General features: G+C 32.6%; 2 protein-coding genes across 3 annotated transcripts in view; one reads left to right on the top strand and one right to left on the bottom strand.

Annotated features, from left to right (window-relative positions):
• LOC118183879 (arrestin domain-containing protein 2-like) overlaps window positions 1-19,338 on the top strand; it is a 390,857-nt gene that overhangs the window by 263,330 nt on the left and 108,189 nt on the right. The gene's annotated exons all lie outside the window — the stretch shown is intronic.
• On the bottom strand, window positions 3,536-18,647 carry LOC118183907 (uncharacterized). Its single transcript, XM_035353522.2, has 3 exons — window positions 18,492-18,647; window positions 13,762-14,110; window positions 3,536-4,157 (listed from the first exon to the last, which is right to left on the bottom strand). Exons 1-3 carry the CDS (start codon window positions 18,492-18,494, stop codon window positions 3,934-3,936), a joined length of 576 nt encoding a protein of 191 aa, XP_035209413.1. The 5' UTR covers window positions 18,495-18,647; the 3' UTR covers window positions 3,536-3,933.

Genomic DNA, 19,338 nt, shown 5'->3' with positions numbered 1-19,338 from the left:
GCATTCAATCCATTGCGAACCCATACGGACATAACAATATTTTTCAGTCTTCTAAGTGTCCATGCGGCATGAGCTTTATAAAAATAATTTATAAGCACTATATGTATTATAACGTCATTGAAAGTCTTTTAATATTTACAGAAGTTTACAGCAATTACGATTTTATTAACAGCATAAGTTTGGTTACCACTTATATATTACTTCGACTTCTATCGACTTTTGGCTCGAAAGTGATAAGGACATAAGACTGAGACAACGCAAAAATGAGGATCGAAACTAATAACTCTTCTGATGTTAAAAATTAAAACAAAGGTCTAAATTATTCAGAAATAGGAGATCAAGGATTATACATTAAAATCGAAAGTATGCACGAAAATACTCCAAGCGCTTTACATCAAATTTGTGGCAATCAAAGTATTTTTGGATCTTCTTATCAATTTTGTTCGTATTTTTCAGCCAGATCACTATTCTTAACAGAATATGAAATTTGAATTGCCGCTGGCGAGCTGATACATAAATTAGTAAAAGAGAAAGGCAGTTCTAAATCTAATCTAATCCTGCGTTGATAGCTGTAAACAACTAGCGGCAGTATTGCAAAAGAAGAATAAACTTAACATAAAACTTTCAGATCCATCCCATATTCAACCATTATAATCAAAGTCGAGAAGCACAGCGTCAAACTGCTTGATAAGGTGTAAACCAAAAATGAAAACTTTAAAAGAAAAGGAAAAGTTATTTACTTCATTTTTCATGCAAAACATTTCTTGTATATATGCGCGCAGTGTGCATGCAGATTAATCGGGTGCGAAAACATCTTATGAATAAGCGTATATTTTTAATATTTTGATTATGTTTTGTGCGACGGGGCATTGCCGTGCACCAAAAATCAGTTATTCGATTAAATTTTTTCAGACCGAATGTGTTGAATTCTCTTCAGATGTCTGTCTCTATTATTTATATGTGATTTAACTATCTGTTCCTCTAGAATGTATTCCTTGGGAATAATCCCTTTCCAGTCAAAAAAAATTTTCACCAATATAGCTTTTACTCGAGAATTTTTAAGTTAGTGCTTTAGGGGTTATGTTGAATCTTCTCCAATTCAAGAAAATAATTGCCGTTTTGTTTCAGGATCATAAGAAAAGCGCAAAGTTTCATCTTCGGGTCGCAAATTAATCAAGATTAATATTTGTCATTTGGATGAAATCATGAAGAGCGTAAATTCGATCTTCGTTCTGCTCTGCGTTCAGTGCGCGAGGGGCAAACGAAAACAAATTTTTTTCGAGATCATTCACAGTTTTGTGAGTTTACAGAACTAAACTAATTCACATAGTCTCCTAATCCTTCTTCATTGGTCCTAAGGGGCTTTGTTCCTGAGGGACTATTGCTTCGTTTTACGATTTTGCGTCGAATCACTCTGAATGTCCCTTTCACTTTGCGAACTTTTGCTACCAAATATTATCTCCCTGTATTATATTTTAAGGATTTAAATAATGAAGAAGCTGCATGAATGCATGTATGTTTCTCGCATTGTGATAAAACAACGGTACCTAGAGCCATCCAATTTTGAATAACGTAATCCTACTGCCAATATGGACATCTGGAAGCCGAAATTAGAAATTTGGAATTTGTTTTGTTATCGATTTGATATTTTGTAAAACTTAACGAATTTTTGATTAACAAACTCAAGGATTTCAAAGCGACCAATGGCAACGTTGTACAGAAAAAGCATTTTTATCTCCAGCGCGTGAGACTGTGTATCGGAAATTATTTTGCGATATTGCTATTGAACTAAATTTTACGGTTTAAGTGCGAAGAACATGATACTTAATAAATGAAGGTAGCACACAAAATGTAAAAAGAAACACCCCTTTGGACGTAATTTAAAATCTGAAACCGTTCAAATTTTCTTTTTAGTATAAATGGGCTTTGTTCCTGAGTGACTTTTGTTTTTCTTTGATTTATCGATTTTTTCCCTCTTAAAGTCAAACTTAGAATATTGGCAGTCTTCATTACAGCAAACTGTCATAAAGAATGCTAATTTACTGCATCGTATTAGCAGCATTTTACAGGTAGTCGAAGCTGCGTGTCAGTTATAGTTTTTCTCAGTTTAGTGTGAATGAGTTTTATAAGACAACTTTCCCTCCTTATCGCATGCCTTTGTAATGTTATAAGGTATTTCTCCCTCCTTCTTAACGAGTGTAGTGGTCTGCACGCTCAGCGCGTAATTGAGAGGTCCGCGGTTCGATTCCCGGCGAAGCTATGTTTGAAGGCGTTGCTAATGTTTCACCTTTCCGCTTCCAAAAATACCTAATATCTCTACAGTGTAATTAGAAACACGTCCGGCCAGCAGTCCGAAGACCTGGAGTTCAATTCCAGATTAAGGGCACTGCTTATTTTTCATACATCCTGCTTCGATAAATGTGATGACTCTATAACTTTATTGATGTTAAACAGTACCGTTCGAAGACACAGTTGAGGATTTTTTAGCAACAACTATTGAACATTTCAATGTTATCATCTGTTCGAGATAGCGAAAGGCGGCCATTCATGAGTTCATCGTGTACTTCACAAAATCATATAAATCATATTGGTACCACTAAAAATTTCTGGATTGTGTTAATGCCCGATTTCCCATTTACTTTACACACACAATATTTCAGATGTCTCCGCTGCTTTTTTTCCGTTTAAAGCAAAATTTTATTTTCATTCTTTGCTTATCTTTCAAATCTATGAGAGCAGATGCTCATTATATCAAAGCTAACAATTAACTGTATAAAAAATTCTCTCCATAAACAAAGGATATTTTAAGAAAAACAAAGTAAAGATCACATAGAAGTAAACGCTGTTCATTATCACTGGTAGATTTGCAGGAATTTGTTAAAAAATAATCTTAAAACTTTGCATAATATCTTTATTTTTCCTCCTTGACTTTTATGTGTGTGTGTATCAGTAAACATGAAAAACATTAACTAACACTTACAGTAAATGTCTTACCTGAGAGATATATTTAGAGATATGAAAGATATCTCAGTAATGTCTATCAGTCGCCATTATTGAGTTATAACCTGTCAAAACTAAAGATTAAAATCCATAAATATGAATTTCAATTCTTAATTTCCTGCCGGAAAAAAAACTTGAAAATTTGTAGATCTATAAATTTAAAATTTTGAAAGTGAATAAAAAATGATTGAATTAGCTTATTAATATAAATGAATATAGGCTTGAACGTAGTCGTGATTAGAAATTTCTTCACATGCTATTAATGATTGGAGTTTAAAATGAAATATCTTGAAATTTTGCAGATGAATTATGCCTCACATACATATCATGGTCTTATATAATAATCGTTTACATGAATTTTTAACTATTATTTGATTTATTATAAATTAATAAATTCATCATTTTTATGTTTTCTTATGTATCCTGCTGAATGCCGAACAAAAAAATCAGAATCAGAAACTTCCAAATCAGAAATCAAAGTTCGTTAAAATACCGTATAATTTTAATAAATACTTTTGCTTTTGAAGGTCAGTACATCACCTTTCGCATTCGTGTTTAAGTCTGAGGATCACTGCTTATTTTTGTTTTATTCTTAATCGATGAATATCCTGACGTGCCTAACATACGTTATTCATAAGACTATAGTCTTATGAATAACGTATGTTATATAATACCTTTATATGCCTATTTTTAATAGGCATTGGGCAGGTATTATATATAAACGCAGCAGGTTTAGTACCGAGGTTTGTAAAGAGAGTTTTATCGCTCTACTTAAAAATAATGTAAATTACAAAAAAGGTGTGCAAGAAATTAAAACAAAACACACACACATTTTCAATGAATCACTTAGAATCAAATGTATTCTTTTTAAAAGCGTAGAAATTCATTTTTAAAATTTTTAGGATAAGATTTGTATGCGACTATGAGTAGTATTTAGAGATAAATCTTTCGAATGCGTTGTTTAACCAAGCTTTTGCGGCATGTTGGGCATTGCTTTGTCCGTTTCAGTATGCTGTCCATACACTCGTTACAAAATAGATGACCGCATGGTGTGGTTACCATATTTATACCATTTCGCACTATGTTTTCTACAAAGTTCAGACATACGGGGCACTTTAGACCACTGTTAATTGGTTCTCCTGTTCCATGTGAAATAGCTAGAAAGAAAATAAATATCAAAATATGTTCATAAATTAAAAATGCAATTAAATTTAAAAAGGATGTTACAATGTCTTGGTGAATTTGAAATGTCTCCGCAGGGAAATTTAGACAGATTTTAGAAGACATTTGAAAGCACTGTAATATACAAACCCAAACTGTTAAGTAATGTATATTTGATGCTCAGAATCTATACTATTAAAATCTGTGTGCCTCTGTCTGTTTGTGTGTTTGTAACATCATCTCCTCGGGAACGGCTGGGTGCAGAGCTTAGCGGAAGGTACCGTTGGATTCAGAATGCCCGTGGCTCGCCGGATTGACCATCGGCATCTTCGTGCGACTTTAATTAGCCGAGATATTAATTAAAAACTGATTTTCTCCCTACGTTTCCCTACGTTTTGCACTTTCTTTCACGGGTTTCCCCTATTTTAGGGATTTGGCCGAGTGCCAAATTCGTTTTTCTCGAATATCTGCGGAACGGCTCCGAGTTGCGATTCGAAACGCATATCCCCGTATTCGAAAAAAATCAACGAATCCATCGATACCGGTCCCATCTTCGTACGACAATAATCGGCGGAGTTATTAATTAAAAACTGCGAAAACGTTATTTCATTTTTCGGAGTGGCAACCGTCTCGGAATTAGCTGAGATAAAATTGCTTTTTCGAAAGCGCCGGGGGGATGACAATTGCTTCCGCTCGAGATTTGTGCTGGCGAAAGGTCACGTGTCAATTTCTTTTTTCTTAAATATCTATGGAACGGCGCTGAGTTGGAATTCGAGGCAGGTGTCTGCGGATTCCAAAAAATTCTACGAATCCAATGATACCATTCTCATCTTCGTAGGACGTTAATCAGCTGAGATATTAATTAAAAACTGTGAAAACGCTAATTTTCGGGCTCATTTTTCCGATTGCAACAGTTTCTTGAATCGCCGCAGATACAAATCAAGGTTATATTCTAAAGTTGAATAAAGCACGCGATTGCATGTTACCTAACTGTATTTTAAAAATATTTCGTTAATGTAGGCATTTTAAATAAACAGCTGCTTTTCACAATTTTTTTTTAATTTCAGGTTAGGATGATTGTCACGTTAATTCTTTCAATTATATTGAATAAAAGTTATTATATTACATTGAATTTAAATGATGACGTTCTTGAAGTTGTACAACTTTAATCAGCTGGGATATTAATTAAAAAATCTGAAAAAGCTATTTTTTAAAAATATGTTGTTATTTTTTTAATAATAAATTTGATTTTTTGGAATAATATATTTTTTTATGTTATTAGATACGTGCACTTAATTTAGATATTATCTTTTAATGCAAATGATATTTTAAATAAGTTCGCACCAATAAAAATTAAATTCACACTTTTTTTTTTTTTTTTTTTTTTTTAGATTAAAGATTTTTCTTTGCTCCTTTGAGATGGTATACGGTAACTTTCGAATCCCGGTGAGCAGGCAGGCTACACTCATGTTTTTTGTGATTTTACGCATATCTGTTGTGTATGCAGTGTCTTCTGGATGCATAAATGAATAAAGCTGAACTCTGGTAGTTCGGTCCTAATTTCGAATCCCGGCGAACGGGCTGGGTCCATGGGTGTTTGCGTGATTTTACGCATGTGCCTCGTGTACGCAGCATCTTCTGGATGCATAAGTGAATAAAGCGGCCGAAATTCGCTCAAAACCTCTGATTACTGGTAGTTCGGTCCAACTTTCGAATCCAAGCGACCGTGTTGGCTCAATGTGTGTTTTCGGGATTTTTCGCATGTGTAACGTGTATGCGGTATCTTCTGCATGCATACTTGAATAAAGCGGGAGCAGCCCGCGCAAAACTACAGAACACTGGTAGTTCGGTCCAACTTTCGAATTCCGGGGTACTGTACATAAAATTTGGTCGCATACGTGAATACAGCGCGCGGATACCGGGTAAAACCGCTGAACACTGGTAGTTCGGTCAAACATTCGAATCTCTGCGAGCGGGCTGGCTGCATGGGTGTTTTCCTGATTTTCCGCATGTGTATAGTGTATAAAGTGATTTCTGGATGCATATGTGATAAAAGTGGGCGCAGCCTGCTCAAAACCTCTTAACGCTGGTAGTTCGATCCAACTTTCGGTGTCGGCGAACGAGCTGGCTCCCCGGGTGTTTTCTTGCTTTAACTCATGTGTATCGTTTATGCAGTATCCTCTCCATGCTTATGTGTATAAAGCGGGCGCAGCCCGGTCCACAAAATCGCTGAACACTGGTATTTCGGTCCTACTTTCGAATTCCGGGGTACTGTATATAAAATTTGGATGCATACGTGAATACAGCGCGCGGATACCGGGTAAAACCGCTGAACGCTGGTAGTTCGCTCAAACTTTCGAATCTCGGCGAGCGGGCTGGCTGCATGGGTGTTTTCGTGATTGTTCGCATGTGTATGGTTTATAAAGTATCTCATGGATGCATACGTGAATAAAGCGGGCACAGAATACTGGTAATGCGGTTCTGGTAATGCGGTAATTTCGAATCCCGACGAACTGGCTGGCTCCATGGGTGTTTTCGTGATTTTACGCATGTGTATAGTGTATGGAGTATCTTCTGGGTGTATATGTGAATAAAGCGGTCAGAGCCCGCGCAAAGCCACATAACACTGGTAATTCGGTCCAACTTTCGAATACCGGCGAACAGGCAGGCTCCATGTTTGTTTTCGTGATTTTACGCATGTGTATCGTTTATGCATCATCTTCAGCATGCATACGTGAATAAAGCGGGCACAGCACGCGCAAAATCGCTGAAAAATTGTATTTCGGTCCAACTTTCGAATCGGCAGCGGGCTGGCTGGAGGGGTGTTTTCGTTATTTTACGCATGTGTACGGTGTACGCAGTATCTTTTTCATGCACACGTGAACACTGTTTTGGGCGGGCTCCCGCCCAAAAGCGCTGAACACTGGTATTTCGGTCCAAATTTTGAATACCCGCGAAAGGGCTGGAAGCATGGGTGTTTTCGTGATTTTCCGCATATGTATAGTGTATGCGGTAACTTCTGGATGCATAGGTGAAAAAAGCGGGGGAAGCCCGCGGAATGCCGCTAAAAAATGGTAGTTCGGTTCAACTTTTCAATACCGGCCAAATTTAACATAGGATATCTTTTAAAAACGAACAATGATAAGCGGGCTTCAGCCCGCTCAGCTGGCGGGCTTGCCCGCTAGTTGAATTTAATTTGCGTTACCTTTTTTTAACTAAATCTCTAATCATAACACAGAAATGAAATATTTAAAGTTTAAAAAATGGTTTTGGATGAAATTAAATTTAAAACACTTCATTTTCAATATTGCTTTAAAGGAAAATCTGGTCATTCCATTACACAATTTGAAATTTTTTTAATAGTATACTTGTAAGTATTCATTTCTTATCAAAGATAAATGTTTCAATTTTCAGCGCAAAATATGTCCATTTCTTATAAATATCTATCTAGGTACCCGCAAGTGCAATACATTGTTGCTTAGTAAAACTAAAATTTAATTTAAAAAATTTAAAATCAGTACTGGCAATATATTAGTTGATTCTGAAACAAAAATTCAAGAAAACCTGATGTGCAATAATTCCTGTAAGAGATATAAAAAACATTTCAGACTAATTGTTTAATTCTTCACTGAAACTAAAAACGAAATGCCCCCATTTTAATACTGGTTGTCAACTTTCTATGATACAAAATCCGTTTAAGATTTTAAAAGGAAAAATATATATTTTGCGCTCCGAGCTGATAGATTTCCTGATGAACTCAAAATACATGTACTCGCATTATATTTTAATTGTTGATGTTAAATTGTTTTAGGTACCAAGGAAACGTTTATTATTCAAAACCTAAATTACTAAAAGCCTAAATTATTAAATTATTAAAATATAATGAAATATTGCAAAAATTAGCGAAATGTAAATAGCATTTAATTAATTGCTAAAGATCAATGTACAAAGTCTTTATATATTAACAAAGGAAAAATTTACAGTCCATGTTCAGACGTTGAGAAAATTCTCTGCGCGATACTTCATTTTATACTTCATTTTAGAATCCTTGCATTTGCATCATTACAACGAAATAAACTTACTTTCTGGCAGTAAATTTCTTGCTTCACGCATAATTTCAAATCACTTTTTAAAATAATCTGACAAGTAGGATATAACTGTTATGATTAGTTTCTCCTAAATATATTTCAGTATTATAATGTTGCAACTCCTCTTAAGTATATGTTTATATTCAGTTATTGCGTTCCCTATGCTATACAAGGCTTTTCAACATTAATTTACATAAAAATCTAAAAACAATTCCAGTACATTTAATGAAACGACATTGGAATTATCCTTTTCCAGTCAAACCTAATTTCATCATTACGACCACTTTACACGAGAATTTTGAAATCATTGCTTTAGTGGCCCCAATAGACCTTCTTCAGTCCAAGCAGATAACTGCCTTTTGTCTCAGGACCATAAAAGGAACGCCAAATTTCATTTTCGGTCGCAAATTATTTGAAAAAAATGAGATCAATGTCTGTCATTTGGCTGACTCATGACATGCGCAAATTCAATCTTCGTTTCGCTATGCGTACAATAAAACGTTCAAGATACCTTAGAAATAGTAGTTGTCACCTGAAACCCTTTCTGTAGTTTGTTTTTCATCTGGGATGTCAATTTTAGTTATTATGAGTCTCAAAAATTTCAATCTATCGCTCTTGCTGCTCTAAAGGCCGCGTTAGTAGGCCAGTGTTATCTTTCTCATGGCATTTGCATTAATTATTTTAATAGTATAGAATCTCTATTTTATTTTAGGCTTTTGCTCAGTTTGTTTGCTTTAAATATCTATATCCAATGTTGAAAGAAAATTTTCTTAATTAGATAGTGTATTATGCAACCCAATATTTTTAGTCCAAAGGGGCTTTGTCCCTGAGAAAGTATTGTTTTCGTTTTGCGATTTTGCATCGAATCACTCTGAATGTCCGTTTCACGCTTCATACGATTGCCACCAAATATTATCGCCCTGCATTATATTTGAAGAAATTAAATAATGAAGAATCTGCATAAATGTATGTATGTTTCTCGCATTATGATTAAACAACGGTACCTACAAACATCATATTTTGAACGACGTAATCCTACTGTGAATATGGGCTTCTGGAAGCCCAAATTTGGAATTTGTTTTATTATCAATTTCATATTTTGTAAAACTTTAACGAATTTTTGATTAACAAACTCAAGGATTTCAAAGCGAGCAATGGCAAAAAAAAAAACGCTCCTTCGGATGTAATTTAAAATCTGAACTTTTTTTTTTTTTTTTTTTTTTTTTTTTTTCTGTTGTCGTTGTGACTTATCTCACTTGTCTGACAATTGCATCAGAACTAGCCCACGAAATTCATCGTGGCAAGGAGTGTAAGATTGCATCTGTGTAAGATTGATTTTGCTTTAAGGCTTTATTTCATTTGCACACGATGTTTTAAACGTGCAATGATATTTTTAGATAATTAGCTTTGGCATGTAGTCTCCTTGTATCGCTGGATCCATTTCGCGTCCATTATTATTTTTTAAACCCTTTACTGAGTTCAAAGTTCGGTGCTCAGATGAATAATAAAAATGATGTGTAGATATGGCTTCTGTTCCTTTCTTAAAGAGCAATAATTCTGTTCGGGCTTTAAATGATTTGGCTAAACGGTAATTCCTCACCCGTTACCAATATTACCTATACTTTTATTTATTTTGAGAAAGTTGGATCTACCGCATTGTAATTCACATTATTAGTATACGACAGGAAATCTTTTATTAGCGATCATAAGTAGACTGTGATCACGATAGGGATCCTTCAGTCTGTTGAAATAATTCTTAAAAACCTAAATAATCTAAGCCGACAAATAAACAGAGAACAATTTAGAATTCGTGATTACAGATATTGTCTCTAAGTAGGTATATCAACATTACGATTAGTATTGTTCCTTCGAGATCTATGTTATTAACAAGTTCGTTCCTAAATTGACTCATTTAAGAAATAAAATTACAATCTTAGATAGCAAGAGTAAAAACCTCTTATCTCTTCCTCAAAACAATTTTAGATGTAATTCAGCTCAGTATATTTCTTCATCTTAATTCTACACAGAAGCAGACAGGTATAGAAATAAGTTCACTGTTCATTGCTGTTTTGGATATAAGCAAAATTGGAATGTAAAATCTACGAATATATGACTGATAAAACGACTGCATGACTAATAAAACGAGGTATAAATACTATGCAAATTTCCTCTTGCTTGTTCACATATATGTTTTTTTCGATGATATTTCATAGATTAAATTATCTTCACAGAAGAAATGATCATAGATTAAATGATCTTGGAATAATAGGAAAAGTGCTAATAAAACAAAGCTACTTCTATGGAACTTATCTATCTATATTTTGAATATCTCTCCATTCAATAAAGAACACTGCGAAGAGGTAATTTTAAATCCTATCCCAGATAATTGACCAGACATCCGCTCAGCATATGCAACCAATAAGGTTGAGAGCATAAACTTGTTTGACCGGGCTCGACTAGAAATTTGAACACCCTCGTCAACGGTACCCACTAGCCCGTTGTCAACATATAAACTAATAAAATTAAGGAAGGAAAACGAATACAGCATATGCAGATGGAAAGATAACTTGAAGTAATTTTCTCTTGTTCTCTTTCTCTTTACAAATGTAGGTAGGACGTACTATAGTCATTACTTGCCATTAAATATTTGCTAATCAATGTCAATTAATTTAATATTTTCTAATTAATGGCAAGTAAATATTATAGCATTTTCTATAGCACGTATAGGCAATATTGGCACAGGATTTAAAATTGTCCCCTCGCAGTATTCTTCATTGAACGGGGAGGGGGTCCGAAATATAGAAAGAGAGATAAGTTCCATAGAAGTAGCTTTGTTTTATTCCCACTTCTCTTGTTACTCCAGTATCGTTTAATACTTCTATGGAAAGAAAATGTGGCAGATTCAATGATTGCTCCAGTTTTCCTATTGCACAAAACTATCTCGGTTTCGGTTATTACTTTAAATTTAAAGGCAAATTACTAAGGTACAAAAAGCATTTCTTCGCATGTTTTTCCCAAATGGAAAATAAAATCATTGTAAAAGCAATTATAAAAAAATCTGATGTGTACACCACATGGAATATTAAATAAACGCATTTTTATTGCATTTCGTTTAAACGTATTTCTTCGAATTTCATTTAAACGTATTTCTTCGAATTTCATTAATATGTTTCTCATTCAATTAATTCAGTTCTCACTTTGCGGCAAGGAAAAAATACATAAAACCTCAAGCTACCTTCATTAAAAATTTAAAAATATAGAAACATATAAAACACCAAATACAGTTAAAACAATTGAAAAACATCAGATTTTACAATTCTAGATTAGAGTTTCTAAGCACAAACAAGCAATTCGGCCAGCGGGCAAGAAGGCAGATTTTTCAGTGCACAATACTGGATATTTACTTTTGGTCTCACTCGACAAAAAGACATTGAAGGTGTAAAAACGGACTTAAATCGCTATTCTGCTAAGTTTCAAATGTAAACAAATATGGCTGCTTTGGTAAAATATCTGATGTGTTCACCACATGACCTCCCTGTACGGAATATTAAATTACATGCATATTTTCCTGCGTTTCATTTAAACTTATTGAAATGAATTAAATCTACTTTCGTCGATAGCCTCTAAACCACAATATAATAAATGCACTCTTTAACACTATGATAAACACTTTTTACACTATGATAAACAAAAATCACTATATTTGTTTATCATAGTGACAATCTGGCGCTAGGTGTACTGAACAGCGTTAGATGTCCTTTATTTTATAACTCATAATGCACAAAATTTATATCATCTGAAGTATTATCTAATCGTTGCCGCATGTTCTATTCAAATACTTTAATTAATCTAAAACGATGTATAAAAGAAATTAAACATAAGAAAAGAAAGAATTATTCAATTAATTCAGTTCTCACTTCGCGACAAGGCAAAAATACATAAAAATTCAGAATATGTATATTAAAAATTACGAAGTAAATCTTAAGCGCTTATTTCCTAGAATAAATTCCAGAATGGATTAAGCATGATTTAATTCTCAATAATAAATGAAGGCGTTACCTTTGATGTTGCGAAGCTTAGTATCTCTAGATTGGCAACAAATCCACTATTCTCCTAAGTTTCAAATGTAAACAAACATGGCCGCCATAGTAATCAAAACGTAGGCTTAGCTGCACTTAAAAAACTTTTATATTGTTGATAACTCCACAATTATTACATGCAGGTTAACTAAAGGCATAAAACTCTTAACCAGAACAACATAATTCAATATTTTTAAAGCAAAAAATGCATAATTTATAAACATATAAGAATAAAGAAACTGAGCTCACTGAGCCGAGTAACAGAGTGAACATATATACATATATTTATATACTTAGTGTTGCAACCGATTGCAATCAAAATACGAGGTGCACATCTGCATGTAATAGCAGTCCTACATACATAATTTCAACGTTTTTTGAGGCTACTCGTTTTTGAGTTATACGAGATACGTATGTACGCACAGACGCCACGAATAATTCTCTTCGGAATTCATTTACTTTTTTTGGAAGGGGGGAAAGAGTGCTTTATTCTGCCCTTTTGTGCTGATATCACGCAAAAACATCGTTAAATTGCATTCGATAGCCATCAAAATGGATATTTTCGTTGAAATATGATACCCGATATTTTTCGCGATTACAATATTTCCTTTTTACTTCGTACAAGGAAGTAAAAACAATTCTTTAATTCTGCTAGTTTTCGTGTTTTTTTCTTTTACTGTTTTCACATATCTATTAATTTCTTTGGTTCGGTCAATTTAAAGATATGTTGGGTTGCATCCAAAATCAGTGAAAACATTTGGGCATTTTGAATTTCCGAGTGATGTTATCTTTAACCTAGATGCTAAAACGTTGATAAGCTTATTTTAGATCTTAAGTATTTTACAACATTATTTACTTATTTATTAGCAGCAGGGTTCAAATAATCGGATTAGTTATGAATGCATTCGCGGGTGTCATTCTATACCTAATTATAAATAAACTTTATTTCTAATTAGAAAAAATTTTCAGTTTGAAAAGTTAAAATATAAATATCGTTACGTAATTTTTCAAGTTTATAAAATACAATCTGCTATATAAAAGAATCTATATCTTTATTTACCTTAACGCAGAGGCCGCCTGAGCTCGGAGTCCGGGATGGGAAAGGTACTGACCCATTTTGCTCAGTGGTAGTTAGTCCTGCTTAAAGTGGGCTATTTAAATTCGATTTCGTAGGAATATATTGCAATAATTTGTTTAAATGACTCTTTCCTGTCCGAGATTTTAGAAGTGCAAAATTTGCTCTTAATTTTCCAATTATAAACTAAAATATTTATAAATAAATAATTCGAAATTTGAAATTAGTTGATATGAGTGTTCTAACTTGTTACCGCTCTCAAACTTTGGATAACTACAAATTTACTACAAAAAACTGCAAATTAGTTAAGTAAAATGATTTTTCCCTATTTTATCTGTCACAACTGTGTGTTACATACCGTTTTCACATATGCCTTCAGTCTGCTCATCAGGAATGTCTAATGTCAGTGGAGATTTCTTTTTACGATTCTTCATCGTTCTGCTATTTTTTCTAACACGTCTGTCGGTTATATTTAAGGAGACGTGTGGGCTATTAGATGTAGAATTTTTCCCTTGCATTACGATGGAAAATCTCGTTTTGTTTTGACCCTCCTGCTCAAAGATAGTAACTGAAGAGTTTGAAGATATAAAAATATCACTGGTATCCTCAAAAGACATGTAACTGGATTCTGATGACATGGTACAGCTACTGTCAGAACTTTCACAGGAAGACGATAATGAAGACAAGCTCGAGTCCGAAAAGTAGTCCTAGAAAAAAACGGTACTCATAAAATATGATTTATTTGGCATAAATAAATTAAGAGCATCTTGGAAAATTCATTTTCTGTATCAGTCGACATGTACGAGTCTTACCAATTTCTCGTAGAATAGTTGAAATCAGTTTCAAATTTCTTCTTCGATCAATCTTGAATATGGGAGTTCATTTTAGGAGTATTTGGACATTTAAATCATTGGAAGTTTCTGCTTGAACTTTTAATTTTTTCAAATAATTACAAAAGTAGGCAGATCGTTTTGCAAATTTCATAAGTAGTCTGTAAGACATTTCTGCTGTGAACTAAAGAACGAGATCTTAACTATTAAATATTCTTCAAAAATAACATCAGAGAATCATAGCACTAATGGCTCTCCTCGTATGTCTTTAACTTCTCAAAATATTTTATTTTTATAAGGAAAATAATTTTAGGAATTATAAAATGGGGAAGCTACAATATGAATTGGGAAAAAAAGAGCTATTTGTATTCACAGGGTCCATTGCAATGGATGCTGTAAATGCAAATAAGCCAGCATACGATTTCACACATTGAAATTCACTCACGTTCATCTCAATAAATAGACGTAAAGAAATCTTATTACTATTTTTCCCTCTGATTCAATTGTAAAAGAGCTCAAGCAATTTTTGTTTCAAGAGGAAAAATTATAAATGCATAAAAGGTATGGGGCAAAACCACTCTTTTATGCCATCAGATCAGAACCATTTGATCAATGAACTGAATCGTTCTTTTTGACAACTCACGGCTCACTAGTAATAACCTTGACGAATAAGATTGGAAGTGCTGAGTGAATCATAAGCATTTTACGAAAATAGACTGAAGAGCGAAAACAATCGAACGAGCAACAGAATCGGAGAATCGACTCCATCCAACCGCTAACTTCTTGGATTGATTTCTTTCAGCTGTTGTTTGAGATTCCCTAAACCCTTCCTTCTGCAAATAAAACTAACATTGAAATTCTGGAAGAATCAACAATAAAATTCTGGAAGAGAAGACGTTCAAAATGTTGGGAAATAATAAAAATTAATGTCACCGAGGAGTATTTATTTACTTTACACAGAGGAACGTTCAGGAGAAACAGTTCAGTTCAAGGAGAAACATTCTCTCTGCTCAAGACAGAAATCGAAACTTTGCTAGCCCACTTCCAACAACATCTTTCGGCCTGTGAACTCTAAACAGCTGCCGCTCCGTCTAGTGGAATCACCGTACGCTGGCTCAGTAAAAGTTAATCTGTTATTTGAATAAAGTCGCGGAAGTGCGAAATGCTGATCTCTAGTTCATATAGTTCGTAAAAGCAATTACCTATTTTGGAGCAAGAAATATGAAAAATCAACTCAGCCTTCATCGGGATTTAAATCGCAGATCTTCCGCCTGCTAGTTGGATATGCTATGCTATCACTTATATCACGAGAGCTCGCATGGAGGAATGCCATTATTCTATTAAGATTCACATTGAAAAAAAAAATCTGATGTGTACACATGAGTTCTTTGTACTGAATATTAAATTATGCGTAATTTTCCTGCATTTCATTTAAACTTATTGAATCAACAGTTAACGAATTTTGAATTAAATCTATTTCGTGGATAGCGCATAAACCATAATAAACTAAATGCACTCTTTAAAGTTCACTGTATTTATTTACCATAGCGACACTTCGGCGCTAGGTTCACTTAACAGCATTACATCTCATTCATTTTATAACTCAGAGTGCACAAAACTTATATCATCTGAAGAATTATCACAAGTTCTGTTCAAATAGAAATTAAACAAATAAAAAGGAAACAGTTTTTTGCAGACGATTCAGCGCCGCTTACCTAATGCGCATGCGCTACTAATTAATCCAGTTCTCACTTCGCGGAAAGACAAAAATACATAAAAATTCAAAACATTTTCATTAAAATTTGAAAGATATAGAAAAACATAAAACACCAAGTACATTTAAAATAGTTAAAGAAATCTGAAAGTTTTCAGATTTTAAATTGTGTCTAAAAAGGCATTTTTTTAATCCTGTCAGTTTTTTTCTGTAGTTGGAAGTTCAGTTATTTTTAATGTACACTGTTTGAACATGCTTTATCCTTTACCATTTAAAGTGCCTTGTGATCAAAGTGATCAAAGTGTGAAAGATTTTGTAAAATGTATGAATTACTTTAATGGAAAAATGTGATCGAAAGGGGTTTATAGAATTTTAAACTTCTACGTAGTCTCTTAAGCTCGCAACCCGTGTTTTGGTTGTATCAGACATTTAAGTAGGAAAGACTTTATACTTTTACCTATCCATATCGCATTAATTTAAAACAGAAAGAAATCTTATTGCCTAAAGGTTCAAGTTATACAATACCATATACTACATATGACCGAAAATATAAAATTTGGATTCTTTTTACCCTAATTTACTTTCTTGCTAAATTCATTTCTTTTACTAACAATGCAAGACACCTTTTTAATTAGAATAACCTCATCTACCTCTCTATTAATCCCAATTTTTTCATGAATCCAAATTAAAGGAACATAATTTCAATATTAGTGTTTAAATATTCCTATAAATTAGTATTATATAAATATATTTACTAAATCGTTATTTTATTTTAGTTTTTTTAATTCTTTTATCGCGTTTTAGATTTCGAAATTATATGTATGTAAACAAGAGTTTGTTCTTAAGCGAAGTGCTAATGGTGTTATACCTTATTGAAATTTTCAAAGCTTGGTAGTAATTTTAGTAATTTTAGTTTTTAGTAGTTTTTTACCTTTGATAGTATTCGTCCAAATTTGGAAAATGTTCAGAATTTCCTAAGATTTTGGATGTACCTCCGATCTATTCTAGACAGTAGAGAGCTTCATAAGTCATGAAAGGGCTCAACCCTCGCTCTGATCAAAACAATATATATATATATATATATATTCCTTTAATTCTCATAATATAAAAGTATAATACTGAAATTAATAGTAGTTGGAATTTTCGTACTTTTTAATCCGAAGGGTTTTGTCCCTGAGGGACTATTGTTTTCGTTTCGCGATTTTGCGTCGAATCACACTGAATGTCCATTTCACATTTCAAACTGTTGCCACCAAAAATTGTCGTCCTGTATTATATTTAAAGAAATTAAATAATGAAGAATATGCATAAATTCATGCATGTTTCCCGCACTGTGATAAAACAACTGTATCTAGAACCATCAAATTTTGAATGACGTGATCCTATTGCGAATATAAGCATCTGAAGTCCAAGTCAAATTTGAAACTGCAAGTCCAAATTTGAAATTTGGGATTTCATTTTCGATTTGATATTTTGTAAAACTTAACGAATATTTGATTAACAAACTCAAGGATTTCAAAGCGAGCAATGGTAATGTTGTACGAAAAAAAACATTTTTAATCTCCAGTGTGTGAAACTGTGTATCGGAAATTCTAAAGATATGCTCAATTTAAAATTATTTTGCGATATTTCTCTTGGACTGATTTTTTTTAATTTGTATTTTTAAACATTTTTTTTTTATTTTTACAAATGTTACTCTTCACATGAATGAATGACTTTAAAATATGACTTCATATCTAAGATTGTTATACTGATCTATTATAATAGCAGTTCGTTTATAAAAGTGATTCACTGCATTTCTACGTTATCAATTTTGATGCTATTCCTTCACGAGCATTCAATAGAACACGGCGGAATAAGTACTCCGAATGCATTCCTCCAATAATAACTGTTTAGAAGAAACATTAGCAAGTTATGCGTATTCGTTAAATATTTAAATTAAATGTTTCTCAAACCCATTAGTATTTTGAGATACTCTTCTGTTATCGGGACCGGTGTTTGTATGCATGTATGTATGAATGTATGTGTTCATGCATGCATGTATATAATTGCATATATGCATATATTATGTGTGTACACACACGTATATACGCATATGCATACATACATACATTTCTGAATCCGGTCCCGATAACAGAAGAGTATCTATTTTGCTTTGAAGGGACTAGATTGAAGGCTTTTATGACAAAAGAAGGCAAGGTTACTCGTGAAAGTAAATCTGTATTTTTAAGATTGAAACAAATTAGCAATGCTTTAATGCAAAAAACAAAGTAACTCTTCGTTCTAGTCATATGCATAATTCATTTGAATTAATGATGTACAGCTTTATAAAATATAAAATGTTTGATTGATTTTGATGTATCTTAATGTAAAAATTAAATTTCCGATAATTAGGTCAAAACTTTGCTTCTGTACTGCACATCTGTGCTACTAATTAATTTTTAATCTTTAGTTTAATTAAAGTTATATTATACTACTTTATTATCCTATATTACTCAAAGCAATCTATGATTTTGCATAAAAATTCTTAAAAAAATCGCTTACCATTATTATGCAATTATTGTGATCCAGACTTTTCTTAAAATAAGTAAAATAAATTTAAGGTTCATGAAACTGTTGTTAAATTTCGAGTTTAAACGGAGAAAGAATATTTCTTGCACACGATAATACGTCACGTTTCATATACAGCAAGTTGAGATGTTAAATGGTTTATTTAGTATTTTTTTAATTCTAAAAGACTAAGAATTCGTTTAAATCCTAATTAACAGTTAAAATAAAATCAAAATTTTGTTGCCATTCATTAAATGATAAAAACTTTATACTAAACATATGTTCTAACGATAAGATAATTCTAATGATATTTCACTTTAAAACAAAAATGCAAACTATTTAAATTTACAGTATGAAATATACTAAACATATTATAATCTCTTATCAATAATTTTAAATTTTTAAACATTATGTATATATTATATTATAATCTCAAGTTACAGATCAATAATATTTAAGTTTTTTAATATACTAAATATATTATATTATGATTTCATATGACAAATTACCAAACGATTATGTCCCGAAATTTTAAAAACAATTTTTATTTGTCACAAATATATAATCATGATTCATGTATTCATGATAGATTGTAAGTATTCATGATTGTATAAATTAAATGTATTTCCATTATATCAGTCAGACATTTTATTTTTAAAAAATAAAAATATAAATAATTTCTAAGTACGTGTACGGCTTTGAAATCATCAATTTATTGAATTAAAAGGTATTCATCCAGAAACTAAAAAATATTATTTATACTCAGAAATTAAAATATTCATTTGATTGATTTTATAGTGATCTTTAGTGTGTTTGTGTTGCAGTGGAATAGAACTGAACC

This window comes from Stegodyphus dumicola, chromosome 2 (genome assembly GCF_044657685.1).
Source record: "Stegodyphus dumicola isolate Sdum_Otavi_A_Nest chromosome 2, ASM4465768v1".
NCBI classification, from domain to species: Eukaryota; Metazoa; Arthropoda; class Arachnida; order Araneae; family Eresidae; genus Stegodyphus; species Stegodyphus dumicola.
Note: the sequence above shows the minus strand (reverse complement) of the source record. Positions and strands in the feature narration are given on the sequence as shown.